Raw genomic sequence first — 24066 nt, forward strand, 5'->3', positions numbered from 1 at the left:
TCTGGCCATTCAGGATGAGATTTATTGGGTGGAAGGTAATACCTGCACAGGTGAGGCAGCTGCCCTGCGGGCTACAGACCAAATGCAGGCAGAGGAGGCATCTGCAGGCCAAGCTGTGAAACTCCTGGAAAGCCAAGTTAAAGAGCCAGTGGCCACTAAATGAATCAGTAAATCCAGTCTGGAATTGGATGACTTTTACTCAGGAAAAGAAAATCACATAATTTGTAAGCCTGAGTTGTGGTCTGGGAAACTTTTCAAAGAAATGAATGAATTACAAACATACGTAGGAAACAGAACAGTGCTGCACAATCCTACATAAGATGGAAGGTGAACAGAACAAGAACCCAATTCCAAATGGTGCTGCTGAAAAATTACCTCCACCTAAAATAGCCAAGTTGATCCATTATTTATCACCAAGTACAGATTTGTCCTGGTGGACAATTCTCTGGGCGATTTAAAACCTCTTCAAAGAGAGACAGCTATAATAACGTTCCCTTAAATTACAAGGATAAGTATAAACTGACTCTAGTATTTAATGTGGGACTAGAAATCAGAAATCAGCACATGTTAAGGCAGAATGACCTGGGCCCTAGGTTATAAGTGACAGCACAACCTCACAGCAAATCATCCTGCAATAGATGAAACGCTTTTTTTCCCCTTAAAAAGAGCTCATGTTATTTTAACAGGAGAAAAAAAAAATAGTAATCTTTGGTCGGAAAGCACAGGAATGCCAAATTAAACTCTGTAATCTATTTCTTAGGTCCAGAATAGTCTGGTTAGTATGGTTAGAAGATTCTAAGGATATCTGTATTTCTGTTCACATGTTAACTCTCACTTGTAAGCCCTAATAGTTGATAGTATTTTTACACCAGGAAAAGATGTAACTTAAATCATTTGCTCCAAGAATATCTGACCCACCCCCCCCCCAACAAAATATCATAGAGATCATAATTTTATCATGTTTTAATTTACTGAATCACAAGTTTGGGCAGTGATAATGAGTTTATCACCTTGAGTCACCGGCATGCAGATTGGTTCCAAAGGCCTCGTGGCAGCTTCTGATCCTTCTGGCATTTGGAATGAAGATCCCTGAATCACCAGAAAGAAGAGAGAGATTTGTTGATAATCAACTCAAGCGTCATCTGGACTCAGCGAACTTTGTAAAAAGATCTGCAAGGCACGTTCTCCCATTGTTCTCTGTGTCACATGCTTGTGGTCAACGTACCAAAGAGAAACTCCATAAACAGTACCTGCTCCTGGTCGGTCTGGTTCACCACAGCTTCATAGGGAGGTGGGGGGTCCAGCGGACAGAACACTTCCACACCCTTGATTCGTGCTCCGTAGATATGCGGCAGTGGAATGACATCGGGACCAACCATCCTAGGAAAAGCACGCTGGCATCAGGCCATCTGGCTACCTGACGTTAGCGGCTCCTACACGCTGGCCTTTGCCTCTAGAGGGTTATCCTTAAGCAAGTGACCATGTATAAAATGCAATGCCATCATTACTTTTAAATCCACTAGGCAAAAAGGAAACAATAATCCATAAGAGAATAAAAGCAGATTAGTGACTGCCAGGGGCTGGGGGGAACGAGGAGTGAGTGACTGCTTAACAGGCTCCCCTCGGAGGCGACGAAATGCTTTAAAACAAGGTGGAGGTGATGGTGGCACCTTATCGTGAATGTACTAAATGCTACTCAACTGCACATGTTCAAACGGTTAATTTCATGTTATGTGAATTTCATCTCAAAGGAAAACACAAAACAAGACTAGGGACTCGGGGAAACTCAATTATTTCTTACATTAGTAAATATATGCCAAGTTCCTTGCCTGGGTTTCCCCAATGTCTGCTCATGATAGAAACTCACTACATGTTCAAAAAACATTTAAAAGGATATATGAAATTTTCAAATAAAGTGAACAATGCCATAGCTCAGAGACAAAGCCGCATATTGCGGGAGAAATCACAAAGTGACCCCTATTAAAGGTGGCCATTCAACAAACACTGACTGAGTGCTTGCTGCATGCCAGGCACCGCGGTTTTTGTCCTGTGGGACCCTTGGCAGCGAAAAACAAAAACAAAAAAACCCACAAGATTTTCTGCCAGTGTCCATAGAAAATTACATGTGCATATTTTTCAGCCCTCAAATCTTCATTTTACTTTGCATTAGTGAAAATTCATCATAGTTGCTGTTAAGATTTGGGGTGGGGGTGGGAGAAGACACACACACACACATACACAAATAATCTAGGTAACAAAGAAGCTAAATTTCAAAATAATAGTTAAAAATACATAGAAGTTTGTAGCCTTTAACAAAACTTCCAGTTATAAAATAAATAATTTGTGGGGATGTAATACACAGCATAGTGACTACAGTTAATAACACAGTTTTGTATATTTGAAAGTTGCTAAGAGAGTAGATCTTAACAGTTCTCATCACAAGAAAAAACTTTTTCTTTTTTTTCTTTTTTTATGGTGACGTTGGTTAACAAAATCCAGTAAGTTTCAGGTGTACAATTTAGTAGTAAGGCATATCTATATATTGCATTGTGAGAAAAAAAAAAAAAACCTTTTAAACTATGTGTAATGATAGATGTTAAACTAGTCTTGCTGTGGTGATCATTTTGCAATACAAACAAATAACAAACCATTACATTGTACACCTGAAACTGTATTGTATTTCAATTATATCTCAATTTAAACACACACACACACACACACACACACACACAGAAGATTAAAAAAAAAAAAACAGATTTCAGGCCACAAAGTAGTGGAGGAGAAAAAAAACAGATAATAGCAAAATGTAACATTTGTTCTTGAAATACATAAACGGACATAAACTAAAAGACTAATGAAAGACATTCTGGAGCCAGTTGTATGAGGGAGACTGCTTTTTCAGAAAGGCACTTCTGGATTGATGGCTGTTTCATTTTATTCCTCATGCTCATTTACAAAACTGTAATTGGTGGAGGAAAAAAAGTTGAAAAAGCTGTGATGTTCTTCATTCCTAACAATTAAACTTCCAGAATTCTGGGATTTAGAAGAATGAGACTCCTGTGGGCTGAGGGAAACAGATGAAAAAGCTCTCCCCTCTCCCCTTTATCTTCTCTCAGAAGGAAGACTCTCAGCCCCTGCTGACCTGAAACGTAAGGGAGGAGGTTATGTTTTGACACCTAATGTGGGGATATGTGTAGGCTCAGAACATAGCACATAACATGTCTAAATAAAAGTGCCGGCATGAATGGTTTCTCCCAAGGGTGGCTGTGAGAGGTCCTTGCAAAGTTTTCAAAAAAGGGACATTCTCTCCTTAGATCAGGACTTGCCCACAGGTTTCACACCAACTGTCTCCATTCCAGCCGGGGCTGTGCGAGAACTACAAACGCCCAGCGACTCCAGGAAGCCAGACTCTGCCTGGACCTGACCAAGGATCAAGGAGACCTGTTTTACTCGATGAGACCCAGAGACTCCTTCTGTCTTCTCCAGAGGGCCAGTCTTCAATCCATAATCAGCATAACCTTCAAGAGCCATCTTTCTAGCACTTATAAACCCTTGGCTTTTCCCCCTTGGCCAACTCTGCCAGCATTTCTTCACTGCTGTGCCCTTGCCTGGAAAGTTAATATCCCTGCTTGTTCGTTAGCTCTGGCAGTGTTCGTTTTATATTCCCAGCCCCGTGGTTTCCTATACATTACGTTCACAAAGAAGAGAGGGCTTGCTTAGGGCCAAGGGGTCAGAGGAAAAAGCTTCCATTTTAGATCGTAAACTACTACAGAATCTCTTCAAGAAGAAAAACTGGTGGGGGGAGGGTGATGCTCTTTATCTAAATTGATTGCAAAATGAAGCTTCTATGGTGGTTATAAAAATGACCAGGAAAGCCTCATTTTGATGGAAGATGCTGCTAGAGTTAGTGCGGCAGGAAAATTCCTTTCCTGTTAGGCAGCTTTTCCTTATTTTATCGCTTTGGGTAAATAAGGACCCTTGGAGGGAAATGGGTCTGGTAGCTCCTGGAAGGTTTTTCCTGATCCCGTAGGGCTTGCAACCCTGGCTACAGAGTAGAATTGCCTGGGGAGGTTTCTCAACTTTGGATGACCCAGACCTCACCTCCACAAATTCTCCTCTAATTGCCTGCTGAGGGACCTGGGTATCTGTAGGTTGTCAATGCCCCTAGGTGATTCTGATGCACAGCTAGGACTGAGACCACTGCAAAAGGAAATGGATTATGGTGGCTGAAATTAAAGCCCTGTTATATCTGGGAAAGGTAATGAGGATTTTATTAAGAACCTGTGTCTTAGGAAAACTGCTACCTGCTAAGGTAGGGGTAAGATTAAGGGCTACATGTATCTTAAGTGTAAGATTCGTGCCAAGAACACTTTAAACTGGGCAAGTAACACTGGTATAGCTCAGTCTAAGCTTTTATTTTTAGAAGGACTTTTTTAATGCCCATTATCTCTTAACAATCCTCTCGGCAGCCATGTAGCAATGCAGGTGAATAAGGAAACTGAGGCTCAGAAATGATGAGAAATAAGAGATCTACAAAAGGTCATCCTTTTAAGAGATACCAGAGCCTGGGCTCTTTCAAGTCATCCCAAAGTCTTCAGGAAACCTTCATTGGTTCATGTTCCTAAGCACTAAAGATGAACAGGAAACCCAAACAGATCATGCATGTGTTCTGCTTTGATGCTACAAATAGGCCTTGAGAACTCATCCAAGAGTGATGCAGCAACTAATATGCCCTTTCGCTGGGCACACGGTGGTAGGGTTTCCGCCCATGGAGCGGGGAGCAAGACAGGGGTTGAGCGCTGCGTCAACCCCTAGCACAGCCCCGCTCTACCTGAGTGTGGGTTTTGAAGCTTGTTAGGAAAAAAAATGGGTGGCATTTTTGTCTTCACATTCAAGAAATGCCCGGGTCAACCTGGCTCCCACCCCCTCCTCTTTAACATTCTATAGCAGGTATCATCCCCACAGTACAAGCAGGCCCACCTCAGTGAAAGGGTTTGGAGACTCTTCTTTTTTGACTCCTGACTCGAGCCAACTTCTGAGAATGGGGGGCTCCCTAGAGTAGTGGGCACGGGATACGCAGAGCCCCTCCTGTACTTACAAATCGATTCACAAAGTAGATAAGCCATCTTTGGACAGAAGCCTTGACTGCAATCAGGCTTCAGTTTATGACAGTAACTTGAGAAGCCCTTTCTCAAGGAGATACCAATGCATGAAGTGGTTGTATTTATAGAAGTTAAATAAATAAACCTCTTCTGAGAGGTCATAATACTTTACAAGAAATGGGGAGCCTCTATTGTGTGAAAACACTTAGCATAACTGATTGTGGAAATTTTAAAAAAACATTCATTAATATTTTGCCTGCCTGCTTACAAGATAGAAAATTACTAACTGGGTAAAACAGCTAGTATCTACAAAGTTCATTTATACTGAGAATCTAGCAAAATCAGTAAAACTTAAAAATATCTTTGATAGAATATGTATCTAAAGGTGAATAAATTTAGCCATTTTAAAAAGGAAAGTGGACTGCACTTTCCGATATTGGTAGCATTTCAGAACATGAGAGTGTTTGCCTGTTGGAGATCTGATCTAGAGCTCCAGGCATACATTTTAGGCTGAGTAGTATCTTCTTTCTCACAAAGGTGTTTTGCTTTAGCACCCTCCCCCATGTTGCTTCAAGAAAGTTTTGAATGATAACGAGACACTCTTCTGTCTACTTCCAACCTAGATTTGGCCAGGGGCTCTCTCAGGACTGGGGGACAAATCCAGGAAAGCACACAGATGGGGAGCAGAAATGCCCACCCTGCTGAACATGACTGAGGAGGAGCGGATGGGGGAGAGGTTTCTATAGGACTCCTGGAGGCACATGACTCCTAAACCCACATGGGTCACTTTCCCTCTCTGCCTCCGCAGGAAATTAAGTCCGTTGCCTCCTCTTTGGTCAACCAAGTGCTCACCCACGACCTCAGTGTCACGGAATTCTTCCTGAAGAGGGCATTTCCCATCCCAACCATGAAATAACAGGTGTTTCTACAGTCCTCCCATGTGCCCTCTTCACCCAGCCTGAGACCGAGCCAAGGTTTTAGCAAATGTGTCCTAATGTACACAAACAGTATGAGTTTTGTTGCTCTGTCTCTCTGGCCCCTGTAATTATTGGCCCATTTCCTAAGAGACTGGGGAAGCTGTTCTGGCCCCTGAGGCTTGAATTTTAGTACACCACTCCCTGAACAACAGTGACGCTGAGCTGTCCCCCAGGATGCCCCACCTCCATCTGTCCAGCCGGCTGATGCCCCCTCTGGCTTTGTGGTCTTTTCGACCTGCCTAGGCAGGTGAGCATGAGATAGCATGGAGGCGGGTCTAGGTATGACCCTGAGGGACAAGTCGGGAAGGTAACCCGTTGGAAAGAACATTAGCAGCACGTGGTGGTAGCCCCCACTGGTGACCTGTTTCCCAGTCACATCGCTGCCCTGCGCATTAGAAAATGGATTCCAAAAAACCCAAGCCTGGAGCCAAATTTGTTTGATAACTCTCTATTCGTATTAAAAGGTGAAAATTCCTGGCCCTCTAAGTATCGAGCTAAAGACACTAACCTTTCTGTAGAATTCAGAGATTCTCTTTTGGAAGCGTAAACATAGGCTTGCTTATCCTCTAAATTCAGCTTAAGATCACTTCATCCAGGAAGCTAACACTGGCTAACTCTTAAAGTTTTCTGCAGCCCGGCCACTGTTCCAGGTTGGGTGGTCCTCTGTGCACTGAAATTCTTTCTTTTGAGAACTGCTGTGATCCTAATAACACTCATTTTGAATGCCCTTGACTGTGAGCTCCCTGATAGAGGAAGAATTTGAATCTAACTCATTCTGAATTCTCAATAATGGAGCACAGTGACTAATAAGCAACGGACTGATTAAATATTTGTTGAATGAATAAATGAAGTCATTCCTTAGAGAATAACAATTCTAGAAGTCACCAAAAATCAGAAGGCATGCAGCATTTTGTTCTACAAATAATAATGTTACAAGTAATGATTCCTTAGAGTTAAGAAACAGATGATCAAATTTTGAGCTAGCATTTGAAAAGGAAAATAAGCATGGTGACTATTTTTTCTAGACCAGGAAGGTGTAATTAATAATTCATCTTTTTTTAATGGCTGGGAAGAATTTCATGATTTGGGGACCTGCTGATGGTGTTATAATGAACATCGATTTGGCCTAACTGAGCACGTTTCCAAGGCAACAGCAGCTCTCAATCATGTCGAATTACAGCCGTTATCTCACTGGGTGTCAGTTTTCCTAAGAAGCTAATTGAAATTGAAAAAGTATAACCTTGTATCAAGGTTTGACTTTTCTTTAGTTTCTTGCAGTTTATCAGACAAAAAGAGGAGAGAGAGAGAGAGCAAAAGAGAGGGGAGGGGAAGGTAGGCAGGGATGGAGGGACAGGGAAAGGAAAAAAGAGGAGAAAATAAAAAATCCTAAAAATATAACACAATACAATAACGCATGCAAAAAAAAACCACGATAACACAGAATAACACAATCTGTCTAGATTTCGGAGAGAAGTCAGAGCTCCTAGTGTGAGTTGTGGAGATCCTTCTGTCTTCAAAACTGAGAGTACCCCACAGAGACCTGGGTGGGAGGGAGCGGTCCTAGAAACCATACCTGCGGTTCATCCGGGGTGTGCACGAGTAAAATGTGGCGAAATAGGAAGGGGGGGGCACTGGCGGCACGAAGTCATCAGGATCTGGGATGCGTCCGTGTTCTTCCACTTCTTCAGCAGAAATCTGGGATTCATCCTAATTAAACAGCACCACCGTTAGTCACCAGCCCTTACTGCAAAGGCTCGGGGAGAAAAGCAATGGATTACACAGAAAGGTCCCTGGGCCAGCTCAGTGAAAATGTAGCCACAGTGCCACCTCGCATGGACTTACGCTGCAGGATCTTCTGGCTGCAAATATCTGGAGGTAGCGAAGGGCGGCGGCCACCAAGCAGACGGTGGTGGTCAGGGCATTCAAGGCACACAGGGCGAAAAGGACTTTCTAGAACAAGGAACAATGACATTGAAGCAGATGACCGAAACGCAATATTAAAACTTTACAAAATTATTTTAAAATAATAATAATAATAATAATAACAATAATAAAAATGTCCCAATTCTCATGAGAAAAATGCATTAAAGGACTTACATGGTAAGTGCCAAAATAAATGCTGGTGATTATTATCACTCTCACGCAATAGTGTGTACTTCTTAATTTGCAAAACTTATCATAGAAGCTTTCTGTCCCAGAAAGACCTGATACTACAATATTTCTGTCTGCAAGCATCAGAACACTGTCTGGAGATGTTTATTCCAAGAGAGTAATGAGAGTCCCTCCTAAAGCTGGTGTCCCCAGTGACATCCATTCCCAGCCTCCCCCTCCCATAGCCTCGCACCAGGACAGCTTGCTGCTTAACTTGTGGCCACTGATTCTATTTCAGGAGCTATTGGCAGAGCTGCCGGGGGCACACAACTGGGACAACGGAGGGGGCCGGCTGCCCAATTGTAAACAGGGCTTTTCTCCTCCAAATACATATCTCGAAATAGCAGCAAAGGCCATTCCAAAAGTTTCTGTTGCCATAGCCCTGGCTCCTTCGTGGGGCTTTCCCCAAGCTAAGTAAGTCCTGGCTCAGAAAGTTTGGGGGTGAGTCAGCTTTCAAAAATCCAGAAGCCAAAGAAAGAAGGCCATTTTTTTTTAAATATCTCACATAACCCAGAGAGCCGTCAGCTTCTCTCTGCTCAGAGGTCCCTCTTCCCCACAAAAAAAAACGAACTCAAAACAAAGATCTAAAGAAAGTTGTCATTAGTAGACTTGGTTCACCAGCTGATCTTGTCACTCACTGGTAAGATGGGCCTTAAGTCAGGACACAGTTTGTATCCAATACTGTAATAAACGTTAATTTTGTATTTTTCGTTAACTGAGGTCATCTGTTTTTAATCTCTGTTGCTTATTATAGCTGTTGCCTATTAAACAAGAAGCAAAGTGCTTGCAGTTCTCTTGTATTTCCTGGCCAATATCTCTCCGAAGTCTACGTGTCCTGGAATGGCAGGACTCAACTGCTCACTTACGCCAACAAAGGAGCATCAGAGCAATGACAAATGGGCGTGCAATTTAAAGGTTTTGGGAACACCTACATCATATATGTGTAGCTATATGTGCATGTGTGCACATACACATATATACACATATATACATATGTATATATTTAATCTCCTTTACATTTTTTACTATCTTATACTTCTTGAATACAAAGAAAGCCATCCATACATAATTTAAAAGACACACAATCTGTGCTCTTCCTGTATTCAGTTCTGTCTCTGAGCACTGATGAGGGGTTGCTCATATGTTCTTCCAGAAGTGTAACTGTTTGAGGCAGGTAACAGGGTAGGGATATTTCAAGTAACTTAGCCTTCTCTGGGGGCTCTGCGGTATATTTTTTGCTGGGTGGTTGAATCCATTTGAGGTACCTTAAGTAGAAGGTGAACCGCACTACAAGGCTGAACTGGGAAGAGTTTCAAGGCATTTTCTTTGTCTGTGCATTTAGTTGGTTGAAATTCTTCACAACAGAAGCAAATCTTGCCTTCACCTAAGTCCACCTTAAGGGGGAAAAGACAGAAGAATAATTTAATTAGTAAGAAAAAATATACAGGCTACACTATGAAGCACCAATCCTATGGACAAGATATGGCAGGGTTCAGTGTCAGGCAGTGTCTATATCAGTCAGGATAGGCTAGGGTATGCTAGGGTCTGCAAACTTTCGATGGCTTAACCAACCAAAGTTATTTCTTAAATATCTGCATGTCCATTACAGGTCAGCAGGAGACTCTGCTCATCATATTTCCTTAGAGACCCAGGTTGATGGAGCATCTACCGTTCCAGGATTGATAATCGCTATGCCAGAGAGAGATAGAAAACACAAGATGAATTGCACACTGGCACTTAAAGTAGGGCTGCCAGATAAGATGCAAGATGACCAGTTAAATTTGAATTCAGATAAATAGCAGACCACTTTTTAGTATATGTCCTAAATATTACATGAGACATGTTTACATGTTAATAGTAAAAACCTATTAGCTGTTTATTTGAGATTCAGATTTAACTGGGTGTCCTGTACTTTTATTCCAAATCTTGGGTAACTCTAGCTTAAATTTTCCTCTTGGAAATGACACTCATCACTTTAGCTCACATATCATTGCCAAAGCAAATCATAATGCCTCACCAAACTCCAAGAGGGCAAGACAGTTCAATCTACCATGTGCCTGTTAAGAAGCGCAGGGTATAGTTAGTTGGTGAGAGTAGCCCTAAACCATGTAGACTTGAAGAGATCTCTTAGTTCACATCTTCAATGCTCTCTCTTTTGAAGTGATAACATCACTGATGAGCAATCTCATACATATTTTAGTGAGATGCTTTGTAAACTTTTGGTCACTTTTCCAAGTTTCCCTTAAGTTAGGCTGTGAAAATATGTTTAACACCTGATTTTGGCTCATCAAACTCATAAATTGGGGGCAGAGGTTTGTTCTTACTTGCTCTGCTGCTTGAGTTGTTGAAATTGCCTATGCCATCTCAGCTAAAAAGAAAGGCCATGCCTCTTTCATACTTGTTAAATTAATCAGGCAGCTTTGACTTCACTGCAAAATTCTTCAGTAATCTTTAAGAACGAACATCTACAATGCTTTAGTTACTAAACAGAAAAAAATTTTTTTTTCTTACTACGATTCTTACCCTCTAGTCATAGTAATAAATTTCATGCATTTTTCCAAATTAGGAGAAAATTTAGTTCCTTATAACACAAGCTGACTAGGAAGCTAAAGGAAAAAGAATTCCACTACTGGATTACACAACAGTTTTCGGTTTGGTTGTGGTTTTTCTTTTTTTGAGATGAAATTTACATACACACACATAAATTTTACATATACAAATCGTAAGCATACCATTCAAGGAATTTTGAGCAAGGCATACACCTATGTAACCCGAATCCTATCAAAATAGAAAACTTTTCTATCACAGGAGTTAATTTCCTCATGTTCCTTCTCCATCAATTGCTGCCCACACCCTCCTTGAGGCAACCACTGTTTCTGATTTTTTTCTACATAGATTAGTTTTGCCTTTTCCAGAATTCCAAGGATTCTGTAACATTTTTTTATTCCTTGTCCTTAAACCACATTAAGAGATGTATTATTATATCAAACACTGATGCCTATATTTTGATGTAAATTCTGCCTGTGATACAAAGAATTGCAACTAGAGTTACTTTGCTGGACTCCATAGTCTACCAGTTCATTCCCATTTGGTCTCTGTCCTTTCCTGGTTTGTTCGTGGACATTACCTCAGCAATGTCCCCACATTTAGATCCATGACTCCCCTCCCCACCCCCAAAACACAGATATAAGGCTGTTTGTATTTGAATTTTTCTTCCATTGTCTCATATTTTTTAACATGAATTCTGCTGCTCATATCCGAACTAGATTTTTGCCTTCTAAAGGAAAACTACTGTGGCCATTCAGACAGAATTTCTCTAGGCAGGGTCTAGGCAGGTAGGAAATTTTCCTTTCTCTCAGGGATCATTGGCTTTCTCTTGGCTCCTCTTCCATAATTAATAACAGTCCTTGCACTGGGCTAAATTCGGCAGGTAAATATTACTCCTAATGGGCTTCCTCCTTTAAAATCTCCAGCTTAGAACTTCCTGTTTCAATACTTAGAGCACTCTTTAGCAGTAACAAAGAAGCAGCTAAGAGAGATAATACATTCTGCACGTCTCCATTCTGCTCATGTACACAAGACCCCCTTCTACCCAAACAGGAACCAAGCTCAATTTTCCGACATGACGTAGTGTAATTTGTATTTCTGGTACTTGTGTAAGCCTCAGGATTTTACCTGAGGATTTTACCTCCCTCAGGTAAGAAGAGGTGTCATCTTACAAAGTACTTCCTTCTCACAATGAGTCCATTCTTGATACAAGGCATTCTGTTAGAGGAGAAACCAGGCCTGTGTGGGATGTATACACATGATTGTATTATTCACACAACACCAGACATCTAAATATATGAAATATCTTTGGGGTGAGCCAGTCTGGATGGCAAAATTTTCCAAATGAATGAAAATTAATCCTTTTAAACAAGACTATTTGAAAGTTTAATCATTATGCAAATTATAAGGAATATCAATTACTGTGCCCGATGATACAAGAAGCCCTGAGGCTTTACAGAATTATTCTAAGCAACTATGTGTTTTGTGTTCAGTGTATTTCCTGTTTCTGATTCTTCACCTTCCTTTCTTAATCTTCTCTCTGAGCAATGTTTCTAAAAATGTATTCTACTTTATCATCAATCTCTTTAACCTATCTGCAAACAAACCTGTTCAAGACTGCCCAATCTTAAGTGAAAAACATCTATTCTTCAATCTTGACACTATTCCCTGAAGCCATCAGACCCTCTCCTCATTACTCAGTATTATGGTTTTCAACCCGAGCTGCACATTAAAATCTTCTGAGAAATTTTCAACAAAAAACGGCAATGCCATCTTTAGCAATTAGGAAACTATAAACTAAAGTAAGAATGAGATCTCTCTTCAGTCCCATGAGACTGGGAAAAATTTCAAGAGCAAGAAACACTTGTTGCTGGAGGAGGGTGGCAGGTGAACATGTGAGGAGAAGCCATTTATTAAAGGAAATGGCAATACATTCTAAGTTAAAAATATTTACTCCCCAAATACTTTGGAAAATCATTCAGTAGTTATTTATAAAGTTAGACATATAATTACCACATGACCCAGCAGTTCTACCAATATGTATTTACTCAAGAGAAATAAAAACATGCCCTCCCCCCAAGAAAAACCTATTACAAAAAAAATATTACAAAAATATTTACAATAGCTTTGTTCATAATACATCCGAACTGGAAACAACCCAAATGTCCACCAACAGGAGAATGGATCAAATAAACTGTAGCATTTTTATACAGTGAAAAACTACTCTGCCAAAAAAAAAAAAAAAAAAGAGCAAATAACTGATATAAAAACAAAAACATGGATGAATCTCAAAAGCTTCATGCTGAGCAAAATAAGTCAGAGGCAAAAAGGTACATACTATCTGACTCCATTTACGTGAAGGTCAAGAAAAGGCAAAACCAATCTATAGTCCAAGCAACTGGAACAATGGCTGCCTGCGAGAGTAGAAACTGCCTGAGAGGAAACACCGAAGGACTTTCTAAAGTGCTGAAATGTTCTAGATCTTTTCTGGGGTGCACACATGAGTGTATTTGTCAAGATGAAAATATACATTGGTCAAAGTGGAATGAACTACACACTTAAGATCTGTGCTTTTCACTGTTTGTAAATTTAACCTCAATTTTAAAAAATAGAGCCATCAAATAGTTGAATGTATAACAAAAATATGAGACAAGCTGAAGAGCATTCACTGTCCTGGGAGCTGACCCCACTTAGGCAAAAGCCCACACGGGGACATGCAGGATGCTCTGCAGGCAGCATTGTTTCTAGTGGCCAAAACCCAAACCACGACAGAGAACAAGAAAATAGAGAACTAACCTGTGCAAAGAAATAAGGGATGTTAGCTCTGTTTCTACTATAGCTTTAAGTAAAAGAAAAACAATATTCAGGGAAATAGACACAGTATATCCCATTTTTGAAAACTAAATTATGAATAACCCCACCCCATACACATTTATGTAAGACTGTATGAGTGTGAGAACATGAACATGAACTTCCCAGCCTGTTACCATGGATTTGGGGTGACTAATGTGGGTAGAGAGGGAAAAAGGAAAGGAGAGCATCCTTTTTCCCCAAAAGACTTAATTTGTCAAATAGTCTCCCTATGAAACAAAATTATGATATGGTCCCATTGAGGGAAAATTATGTGTTCTTATGCATAAAGAAATGAGGAAAAAAATTGTCAAGGAGTTGACTGTGGTATCCCAGAATGGTAAGATTTCAAATGATTTTTAAATTCTGTCCTATACTTTTATGGCTTGCCCCAATTTTTACAATTATATAATATGAAATTATCATAGAGTTGGCTTCATGGTGAGAAAAAAATTAATTAAAAATACATTTAAAAGCTTTGAGTAGGGGGGGGGAACACAACTCATGTCTAGGCCCCCACTCTAGAGAATTCTGAACGTGGGCCCAAGTTTGGGTATTTTTTAAAAAGTTCCCCCAGGTTATTCTATTGGGCAGCTGGGGTAGAAAATAGAATTTCTCAGAAAAGTCGATCATATTATACTCTTAACCCCTGCAGACCGGCTTCTGTTTTCTCCAGAGCTACCAGTGATCTAACCACGAGGCTAACTCCCCCACACTGTCCTCCAAATCCTCTGCTCTCTTGGTTTCTATCCACTCCCTTCTATACTCACTGTTCAAAGTCCATCTCAAATACCTATATTCCAGGCTTCCCCAGTCTTCCCCATCTTCCCATGGATACGGCCTTTCTTCTGCGTCCTCTAGCGCTGAGTCGCGCTCTAGTAGCTGATCAGTCTTCCTTACTCCGCAGCTGGGCTTTGTTTATTCATCCCCTCCATGAAATGATCAAGTGTTTGCCATGTGTATCCTACTCCTCCTGCTACATGATAAGTTTCCAGGTCAGAAAGGATGTCTGACTTTTCCTTCTACTCTCTGCAGCCTCTAGCACCATGTCTTGCATATAATTTTCACCAACTGTCTTTCCATATATTACGACTTTTCACTTCTAGCCTGTGTCTACTCAATTTGCCCCTTCTAACTTGCTGTGTGATTAGTAATTTGAAAACCAAACTTTGTTCACAACTTTTTTCTAGGAATTCTCTGTACATGAAGGAGTGTTTAGGGAGTTGCTGAAAACTCCCGAGGTAATAGAGAACCAGACACTGTCCTCAGGGAGATCCCAGCCTGGAAGAAGAGGGAGGAAAGATATGTAAATATCTTTAGCCCAAAAAAGAAAAGGATAAATGCCTAAGAGATCTACAGATTAAACATTCTGGAAGATAATCTCCTGTGAGGATCAGGGACTATTTCCTGAAGGAGATAATCTTTGAAAGACTGATAACACTTGGATTATTAGGGAAGTAAGGGGTAGGGAATTCTGGGTGGAGAGACAGCATTGCTAAGAAAGTAGGGCAGAAGCTTGGGTGATGACAAGCAGGCTTTGGCTCAGTTATAGGCAGTGTCAGCTGTGGCCATGAGAGGGTGGGACTAGGGTGAATTGTAGATGGCCTCAAAAGCCAGAAAAGGTTCTAAGAACTGTGACTCCATAACTTCAGGCTGTTAAGTAACGAAATGATAAAAATCCAAAAATCTGTAGAGGGTTTGTTAAGAAAGAGCAACAGATTTTAAGGAATCTGTGAGGTGTTTTCCTGTCTGGGAGGGTGGTGAGTCCCACTGCAAGTGCTTTATCATGGCCTTCTCTGTCCTGCTGATTTCAAAAAGGTGAGACTGCTTCTTAACTGAGTTCCAAATAGATGAGATTTAGTACAACTTCTAAAACGTCCCTTTATTTAAAAAAAAAAAATTCTGCTTTGTTCCACAGGGAGGTATTCATTAGTAAGAAACCCTTTAAAAAAGTTTAGAGATGGCCAGCAATTCCACTTGTGTGTATATGTCCTAAAGGATTAAAAGCAGGGTCTCACAACAATATTTGTAAACCCCTTTTCATAGCAGTATTATTCACAATAGCCAAAAGAAAACAACACAGTAGTCCATTGTTGGATGAATGGATAAACAAAATGTGTTGTATACATACAGTGGAGTATTATTCAGCCTTAAAAAGGACAGAAATTCTGACACATGCTACGATGTGGGTAACATTTAAGGACTTTATGCTAAGTAAAATAAGCCAGTCACACACACACACACAAAATGAACATCGTATGATTCTACTTATATGATGTATCTAAGGTAGTCAAATTCAAAGTGTCAGAAAGTAGAAGAGTGTTTGCCAGGGGCTGGAGGATGAGCAAATGGGGAATTGTTGCTTAATAAAACAGGTTCGGTTTTGCAAGATGAAAAGAGTTCTGGAGATTGGTTACATAACAATGTAAATGTACTTAACACTCCTGAATGGTTAGGATCAATTTTATGTTATATGTATTATACCACAATTAAAAATTAGAAAAAAAAGTTCAGGTGGTTAAGGTCCACAACCTCTTATATACTATTCTAAAATCCCCAAACCTCTAGAAACGAAGTTTCTATTATAGCTGCTAACCCAGACTTCACTGAGTGCTATAGAATAAATAGTATATACCTCACATTTTCTCCTAAATATCAGAAATACTCTGAATGCTGAAACACAGCTGGCCTCCCAAGGTTGAGAATAAAGGATGGCTGACCTGGATTCTGATAATATCCACTTTTCCTCTTTAAATGAGAGCAAACGAACATTGATTGTGGACACCTAACTCATCCCTTCACTAACTAATGATGCTTTACGTTACCATGGTTCTGGAGTTTTGCTGGTTGGCCCCAGCTTTGTAAAAAAAAATAATTGACAACTCGAGTAAAATAATTAGCAAGCAACTTTCTTTTACCGATTTGAGGTTACACTTTAGGACTCTGCCTGGGGCTGGATGTTGCCAGCCACCTGCCGGTACACCAGGAAAGACACACAGTCCAGGGGCGGCCTCAGTGCACAGTGATGTTTTAGGACGGCTTACCAGATCACACCTGGGCACACTGGACACAAACTGGGCCCCTTGGCAGCCTAGGATAAATCCAGCTAAATTCAAGAGGACACACACCACAGAAAGCAGAACGAAGAGGTTTACCTGCAACAGCAAGAAAAAGGCAGTGAGAAAAAGACAACAACTAAACTCAAGAGTTTTGTCTCAATAAAACAAACTCAAATTCTCTTCCTGAATGGAACTTTAAAAAAAAAAAAAAAGTCAGAACCATGTTTTTAGTGTCCAAACTTTTTTTTTCACTGTTCAGAATTGTTTTAATGTGCTCAGGAATGCCATGTGATTTCAAGTCTTCTCAATAATTTCATGTCCCAATTTTTTTTTTCCTCTTTGCAAATAAGGGAGTTCTGACTCTATCTCTTACCTTTTACATTAAGCCAGGGCTATTTCCACCTTGAGCCATTATTATTTTTTCTGAGTTTTGCAGGATCTATGGTAAGTAAACAAATGGAGAATTCTAGAATATAAGTGGAACCCAGGGAAGTCAAGGAGCTCAGAGCTACTACTAGCCAGAAATCACAGTATACAGGTGAAAATAAAGATGAATCTTTTTATAGTTCTGAACACTTTAGGTTCTCAAGAATAAGCGTATAATGATCTGTGTACTTTTCTGCAAAGTTAAATATTACAAGTATTACCCTACATTAATTAAGAATTGACAGATATGAACTCAGAAGCCAGTAGTGATTTGATGTAAATTAGACTCTATACAGGCTTTTCGGCATGGAAACTATGATTACTACCAAAATCAAACCTTATCACAAATACAAAAGCAAACATAAAAGGTTGGAATTACCATTATCAGTGTTAGAACCAAGCAAAGCTTCAGTTAGCTCGATATGTCAGAATTGGCTGATAAATGAATTCGTACATGAACTCTAACAGAGAAAGCTTGTTCTTTATTGCTAGTATTTCAAGAAGCTTGAAAGCATCTTCCAGACCCATGTTATGACTCAATATTTAATATCACATGATGCCACTTTTCCTAAGAGGGATTCTTTCTTCCTCTCCAAGAGGAGTCTGGCTTCTGCTTCTCTCCATTTTCTGTTAATATTTAAAAGGCTTATGCAACCTGTCATCAAATCTTGGGGAAAATGCTGGCAGCAGCTGCTGTGTTACTGTTTCCCAGGCTCGATTCCTCAGTTTCTGGAGGACTTGACATGACCAGCATGTAGCATATGTCCCCTCTTGCACTGTGTTATTCATAATCACGCCAAAGCTTTTTGGAAAATGAAAGCTGGCATAGGACAGAACATTGTCTTCTTGCATGGGCTTCTTCTGTGCATTGGCAGTTGCTACTCAAAGAGACCTTACACATCTGGAATCACCACACCCGGCAACGCAATTATTGTCACAATGAGGAAGCCTTCAACTCTTCTTTAGAAATTTTCTTTTAATGCAATACCAGATGCCTTGAAAAGAAAGTGTGCTTGCAATCCTTAGGCCCACCAGCATATCACTAATCTTCATAATGAAAACTTAGCAGCATAAGATATAAAACGTGTGAGGGCCCATTACCAAACACCAGACCCCAAATCTTATCATTAAAATCTTAAATCCCGCTCATCAAATGACACCATTAAGAAAACCAATAGACAAGCCCCAGACTTAAAGAAAGCATTTCATGCGTATATTAAACAAAGAACTTCTATCCAGAATATACAAATAACTCCTCAACTCAATAATAAAAAGACAAATAACCCAAACTAAAAACTGAGCAAGAGGATTAAACATATATTTCACAAAGGAAGATACAGCAATGCTCAATAAGCACATGAAAAGGTGTCAAGATCATTAGTCATCATGAATGCAAATTAAAACCACAGTGAGATACTACTTCACACCAACGAGAATGCTTAAAATTTAAAAAACTGACAACAGCAAGTATTGGTGAGGATGAGGAGCACGTGGATTCTCAGACATTGCCTGTCCAGGTACAAAATGCAACTACCGCTTTAGAAAACTGTTTTTCAGTTTCTTAAAATTTTTAATATAATCCTCCCATGCAGAGAAATTCAAAATAATTTATGAAGATACTCTACCCTCAAATCCCTATTCCTTAAGGGTAGGCTGCACAAGGTGAGTTCCTTCCAAAGAACACAGTATGAAAAGGGGAGAAAGACTAACTTTCTAGCGGAGAAACCTGACAAACACAACACCAACCAGGTGACCAAGGTCAACATCAGTGATAAGTCACGTTGATGGCATATACCTTTGATATGATATGATGAAATGGCATTTTGCTTCTGTGATCTTCCTTCCCAACACTCATAATAATCTCATTCTATCATGAGAAAAACACAGACAATCCCCATTAAGGTACATTCTACAAAATACCTGACAAGAATCCCTTAAAACATTCAATGTCATCCAAAACAAAGAAGGTCTGAGAAACAGTCACAGCTGAGAAGAGTCTAAGCAGACATGACAACTAAATGTAATGTGCTATTCTAGGATGGGATCACAGACTGAAAAAGGACATTAGGTTAAAACTAAGGAAATTTGAAGAGTATAGATTTTAGTTGATAATATATATCAATACTGGTTCATTAATTGTGACAAACGTACCATACTAATGTAAGATGTCAATAATAACAGAAACTGGGTGTGAGGTATATAGGACCTTTCTGTACTTTCTTCGTAATACTTCTGTAAATCTAAAAATATTCTAAAATAAAAATTGTATTTAAAAGTGCAAAAAAGCCAAATATATACCTACCCTATGACCTCAATTCCACTCCTGGGAATAGACTCAAAGAAATAAGGGCAATTGCTGACAAAAAGACTTACAGAAGAATGTTTACAGCAGCTTTATTCATATTAGTCCAAAAATGAAAAGAACTCAAATATCCAACAACAGGAAACTAAATAAACAAATTGTGTATTTTCAAATAGTGGAATACTTCCAGGAATATAAAGGAACAAACTACTGATGCACAGCAACATGAAGTTCAAAGACCTTGAGTAAAAAAAAGCCAGATACTGAGATTCCACCTACACGATGTTGAAGGTCAGACTAAATAATCATGATGATAGAAATCAGAAGAATGGTTGCCTGTTTTGTTTTGTTTTATTTTAAGGAACCTGTGGAATGAGGGGATTGACTAGGAAGAGATAAGGAAATTTTCTAGAGTGATAAAAATGTTCTATGTCTCCTTTTGGATATTGGCTACATGTGTATATCCAACTGACAAAACAGAGCTAACTTATGATCTGGGACTTATACAAATTACATTTACTATATATATATATTTTAAGTCAAAAAGAAAATCCTGAGTCCAGCTGCCAGAGCAGGAATTGAGATCATACAGTGAATGGGGCTCCTTTGCCCCCTGGTCTCTAGTTAAGTTTAGCCAACAGGGAGCCCTCACAGAAGGTCGGAGGGATGAAGGAGAGCGAGATCAGGGGAAGTATTTTTCTGGTTCCTTCTCTGCAGCCTAAGGCTGGCTATGTCCCTCGGTGGAAAGTCACAGACCCTCTCAAGGAAATTTCTACATGATCCCAACATCCAGATTCTGCCCACTGCTTCGTCTTCTCATATCAGGCCTAGGGACAGTAACGGCCTCAATGTTCCCTGCACCCTGTGCAACCTTTGTGAACATGCCCTAAGTCAACCTCTTGTCAAGTTATAATTGTATTGTATCATCTGTGTCCTGCTGGGACCTTGACTAATACGACTTCTATATAAATTTTTTTCTTATATTTAGCCTAAGCTTTTTCCTGATCTTTAAGCCTAGTTATTATTGCTCTCACTTCAAATTTATCATCACCTGCCCGGTGAGGTGAACACCATGGCTACAGCTCCTGAACTCTACTGAGGCCAAGTCATCATTGGGATTTGACATTGAAAAACAGAAAAGCCCAGAGTTGATGTAGAAATGTCTTTCTAGAAATTGTATTTTAGACATGAAAGATGGTAGGACCAAAAAAGTGGAGGCATTGTCCCACTGCACCTATGGCTTTTAAGAGTAAAATGCAAAATCCACCCATTTAAGGGTAAGATGCAAAATCTAAGACCCAAAAAGCTGATCGTCTCACAAGGACTGGCAACATGAGTTAAGCCTTTCATGCTTTTTGTTTTATTGTTACTAACTTGAATCATGAGGATTTTACGATACTTATATACAGCTGGCTTGATGCAAAAGGTACTATGCTATTCAATTCGGTATTTGGAATTCGCCACAGCTCTGATTCCTTGCAATCGTACCTTCAGTCCATTCCAGATCTCAATTAAATGACCCCCCAAAAAATATTTGGGGAACCTGAGGCTATCAGGAAGAAACATCACCTTCAATTTGCCTATTCCTACTTGCCGGAAGCCCCTCATAATCCCTATCACATAATATCATTAAATAATTATGCCTATCACAGCTTGGTATTGTTGAATGTCTTTTTTGATACAAGATTTCATTCTCAAAATAGTTTGACCTTTCCCTACTGCCTAATGACTTTTATTTTGCTTCTTACTTCCCTACTGCTCTAAGTTCAAGATGCAATAGAAACTCAACTACACAAGTTTAAATAAATAAATAGTTCCAATAACTGTGTGAAAATAGACTGGTTTAACATTGAATAGATTTTAAATGGTGAATTGAACATAGCATTTTGTTCTACTTATTCCTGAAAACCCATTAAAATGGCAATAAAGGAAAAATTTTTAATGCAGAAATCTATAAAGACAGAGAGAAGGGGGAAAACAGCAACAAAATTTTAGGAGCTAGAAAGCTGATGGGCAAGTATGAATTGACTTGGTGGTCCTGAGAAAACTGAATCCTATGATAGCAATAAGGAAAGACCAAACTCAACAGATTTACTCCTCAGAGTCTCCAAATGTTCAGAATGGGTGGCAGCAGATAAATCTGGAAATGATAGTGAGGCTAAAAACAGAACAGACTGAAAGTCTAAGAAATGATTAGAAAATGGTACATCTACTATGGAAAACTACTGGCAGTTTATAATAAAGTTAAAAATATATTACTCTATGATTCATCAATCTACTGTTAGGTATGTATTCAAGACAAATCAATGCATATGTCCACAAGAAAACAAGTACAAGAATGTTCATAGCAACTGATTCATAATAATTAAAAACTAGAAACAATGCAAATGTCCAAGAATAGGAAAATGGATGAACAGATTGTAGTATACTTACTCACAAATGGAATAAAACTCAGTGCTATAGTCTGAATGTTCGTGTCCCTCAAAATTCATGTTGAAATCCTAACCCCCAAGATGAAGTGGGATCTTTGGGAGGTGATTAGGTCATGAGGGCAGAGACCTCATGAATGGGATCAGGGAATTTGTGTGTGTGTGTGTGTGTGTGTGTTCTATTTAAATACCAAAGCTCACTAAATTATTTCCTCATGAGGAAAAACTTCTCAAAAATTTTACTTTAAAAAATACTAATACTGCTTCAGAATCTTTTTCTTTCACACTGTCCTTCATTTTTCAATCTCCCAAGAAAAAAACACTGGAACTCATTCGGTCACGCTTTTCCATATGCAGCTTTTATATTGCTCAAAATAAATGAAAAGCAAAATCCAAGGACACTAAATGAATGAATGAATGAATCCATCAATCACTCAAAGAACAAATGAAGGAAAACCAATTCTTTATGATACACACTACATGGAGGCATCATGCATTCTTGCTAATATTCTGGAGTACATACAGACAGGCTCTGAAAAGCAAACACTGGATTGACTATCACTGCTTGCATGAAAATCGCGGCTACCACTGTTGCCATGAGGACTCACCACCTGCTGGGGAAGGAAGTGGGCAAGGGTGGGGGCTCCCTTGAGACCGTGAAGGGAAAAAGAATAGGGGTAATGGGTGAGTGGGTGGAAGAACAAAGCAGCCGGTCCTTAGGATGCAGGTTACATTTTCCCTTTTAACAAGAATGTCGTGTGATCTGGCTGGGAATCTACCTGACATATTAACATTTATTTTCTCAGAGACATGGAGGCTAAGCTCCAAACCACTGATTAGTCCCTGGTTAACAGGACAAATTCCACAGAACCAATGATAGTTACTGTAACTGCTCATTTGACTCTTAACATTTATAATTGTAATTTAGCTCAGGGAAGTATTTTAATATGAAAATGGAGAATCATGAGCAAAGATATCTGAATACAATGCAATGAACTGAAAAACAATTGAAGACAGCAAACTCAAACCTTTCTAAAGTAGTTTAGCAAAATGAATGTTCCGATTGACCACCCGGCGCCATGGCAACCACCAAAACATAATAAATCACAACCACTCACAAAGCCCAGACTCTTGCTGCTTTGAACCTGTTTCGGGAGCTCATACATGCACTGACTTGGTTTGTCTGTGTGCCTTTAATCCTTAGATCCTGAGAGAACATACTCCCAGGCTACACTCCCATGACACCCTTTAAACCTCTCCCAGAAATTTGGCAGATATGTTACTAACATCCAGGCTGGTTCTCCTTGTCAACAAGCCAAGCACAGGCCCATTGCTGTGAACAGAACCAGCTGTCTCTCTTTCCCCTCAAAGATATTTAAGTGTCAGATTTACTCATGTTATGGCTGTCCCCAGGTTTTCTTTATTTTATAGTGTTTAAAATATAATAACATTTATTTCCAATTCCTTTTTCAACAGGAGTGAAAAGATTCTTCCTCTTTTCACCAGAGTAAGACACAATTTTTCCTTGGTTTGGAAAGAGCTTCAAGATAAGTAACTGAGAGTTACTCATTCCTGATGAAAGTATACAAATCTCAGAAGTGCTTTCAAGGCCCTTGCTTGTGAAAAAGAAATCTGACTCTACCAGGAGTCCTTTCCCTCATTCTCTTACAGATTCCCAGTCTCCCAGGGCTCCCTTTCAACATTTTCGCTCCTCGTTTCTCAGAAAAGTGACTTTTCTCATGACCCAAGCAATCAGGCATAATAATAAAAAAAAAAAAAAAGAGGGTGATGCCCTCAGCATGTGTCTGGCTCCATAATTCCCCCATATAACTTAGACAGCTCTGCCAAGTCTAAATTAACATGTTCTCACTGGAATGTGGCTACTACCAGGAGGGAAACATTCTAATGTGAATCTCAAAAGAAATAATCAGATGATGACATGACACATGAGATTTGCTATTCAAACAAGGTGAAAGGGTCAGAAATGTGGTCTGCTATGCCCCTTGGGAATAAGGTGGCAGAAATAAATTTGGATTTGAAGAAAGGCAGCAGAAAGTTAGTTTTAAATGAAATTGCAGATCTCTGATTCTTGAGACTTCACTTTTCCTTACTCCGTTATTCTTTCTCCTTTCCTTTGTACTTCTCTAATTTGTGATCTTTTCTTGCTTCTGGCCTCTTCTCCTCTGCTGTTAGATTCTCAAGGTTCAACAAGTTAGAGTCAGA

At 39.6% G+C, this 24066-nt stretch overlaps 1 protein-coding gene across 1 annotated transcript in view; it reads right to left on the reverse strand.

Annotated features, from left to right (window-relative positions):
* FAM189A2 (family with sequence similarity 189 member A2) overlaps positions 1-24066 on the reverse strand; it is a 51371-nt gene that overhangs the window by 6696 nt on the left and 20609 nt on the right. The window contains exons 3-8 of the mRNA XM_016135534.2: positions 16672-16782; positions 9496-9624; positions 7922-8029; positions 7653-7786; positions 1251-1380; positions 1011-1089 (exon numbers count right to left, since the gene is read on the reverse strand). Of these exons, the coding sequence (XP_015991020.2) occupies positions 1011-1089; positions 1251-1380; positions 7653-7786; positions 7922-8029; positions 9496-9624; positions 16672-16782 (691 nt within the window). The remainder of the gene's footprint in view (positions 1-1010; positions 1090-1250; positions 1381-7652; positions 7787-7921; positions 8030-9495; positions 9625-16671; positions 16783-24066) is intronic.

This window comes from Rousettus aegyptiacus, unplaced genomic scaffold, assembly GCF_014176215.1.
Source record: "Rousettus aegyptiacus isolate mRouAeg1 unplaced genomic scaffold, mRouAeg1.p scaffold_m13_p_3, whole genome shotgun sequence".
Classification (NCBI taxonomy): Eukaryota; Metazoa; Chordata; class Mammalia; order Chiroptera; family Pteropodidae; genus Rousettus; species Rousettus aegyptiacus.